The sequence below is a fragment of the Cyprinodon variegatus genome, unplaced genomic scaffold, assembly GCF_000732505.1.
Source record: "Cyprinodon variegatus isolate N-32 unplaced genomic scaffold, C_variegatus-1.0 Scaffold653, whole genome shotgun sequence".
NCBI lineage: Eukaryota > Metazoa > Chordata > Actinopteri > Cyprinodontiformes > Cyprinodontidae > Cyprinodon > Cyprinodon variegatus.
Genome location: NW_015151106.1, coordinates 227652 through 229065, shown reverse-complemented (window position 1 = coordinate 229065; position 1414 = coordinate 227652). Strand labels below are relative to the sequence as shown.

General features: G+C 36.4%; 1 protein-coding gene across 1 annotated transcript in view; it reads left to right on the top strand.

Moving 5' to 3' along the window:
- The first annotated feature begins 178 nt into the window (after positions 1-178).
- LOC107096827 (dynein light chain Tctex-type 1-like) overlaps positions 179-1414 on the top strand; it is a 5438-nt gene continuing 4202 nt past the window's right edge. The window contains exons 1-3 of the mRNA XM_015393697.1: positions 179-320; positions 515-574; positions 993-996. Coding sequence (XP_015249183.1) covers positions 294-320; positions 515-574; positions 993-996 — 91 coding nt within the window. The 5' untranslated portion in view covers positions 179-293. The remainder of the gene's footprint in view (positions 321-514; positions 575-992; positions 997-1414) is intronic.

The window sequence follows — 1414 nt, the reverse complement described above, 5'->3', positions numbered from 1 at the left end:
TATTTATTTATTTTTTCAGTAGCCCTTAATACTCTGCCGTATAACTCCTATTAAAAACTACCATTTATAATAAAAAACTAAATGTTAGAGGACAATATAATGCGGGCGTTTGCATTGTTAGTTCCCGGAGTCACCAGCAGGTGGCAGCAGCTCCCCTTAGCTCTGTTAAGTGTCGCAGCTGACAGGAAGTCTGGACCAGACTCCCTTTCTGTTCCACCCAGCCGGGTCTTGATCCAGTTTTCTCCCAGTAAACGGAGCCAGAAAGCGGCGTGAAGCGAGGACAGCCCGCCGGGATGGAGGAGTATCAAAACGGCAGCGAGGTTAGACTATAAACCGATGTTTTATCAGGTTTATGGAGGTTAGAAAGAGGAAGTTAGCTGGAGGCTAACAGAACCGCTCCCTGCACCCAGACTGAGCTGTCTGCCTCCAGGATGGTTTATTTATAAAAATAATCAAAGTTTTCCATCGGTTTGATGACATTAAACAGCCGCTGATCTTCTGTTATCTTTTTCAGGGTTCATTTAACTCAGAGGAGGCGGAAGTCATCGTTAAAGAGGTAAAGCTAAAAACATTAGCATGATGTTAAACTGCTTCCTATCATCCACAGAATCAGACATACTTTAATAATCCCAGAGGGAAATTACCTTTGTTACACGCTCCAGATATACAAACATTTATTTATTTATACATTTAAGATATTTACTTGCAACAACAAGGGATTATTTTCTGTGTTTATTAATCTTCACACTTCATTTCTTATCAGATTTTTAGGAATAATTTCACCTTCTTACAATTAACCTCAGTTTTAGGGTAAAAAAAACGTTAAACCTGCCTGAAAGTTTAATCTGTTTATCTTCTCTGCATCTTTAATTTTATTTAATTGATAAATAATAAGACTAAGAAATAAGTCCAAGATGGCTGTAAAATAATCATCTGAAAATTAAATGGTTTTTTTGTTGTTGTTGTTGCTGCATTTTAAGTTTATTGATTAGTGTGGCAAGATTAAAGCCAGAATTCAGAGAAAAAAGTGAGAATTCTGCGAAAAAAAAGTCAGAATTCTGCGAAAAAAGTTACAATTCTGCGAAAAAAGTTACAATTCTGCGGAAAAAAAAGTCAGAATTCTGCAGGGTAAAAAGTCATAATTCTGCGGGGAAAAAGTCATAATTCTGCGGGAAAAAAGTCATAATTCTGCAAAAAAAAAGTCATAATTCTGTGAAAAAAAGTCAGAATTCAGCGGGAAAAAAGTCATAATTCTGCGGGGAAAAAAGTCATAATTCTGCGGGAAAAAAGTAATAATTCTGCCAAAAAAAAGTCAGAATTCTGTGAAAAAAAGTCAGAATTCAGCGGGAAAAAAGTCAGAATTCTGCGGGGAAAAAAGTCATAATTCTGCAGGAAAAAAGTCATAATTCTGCAG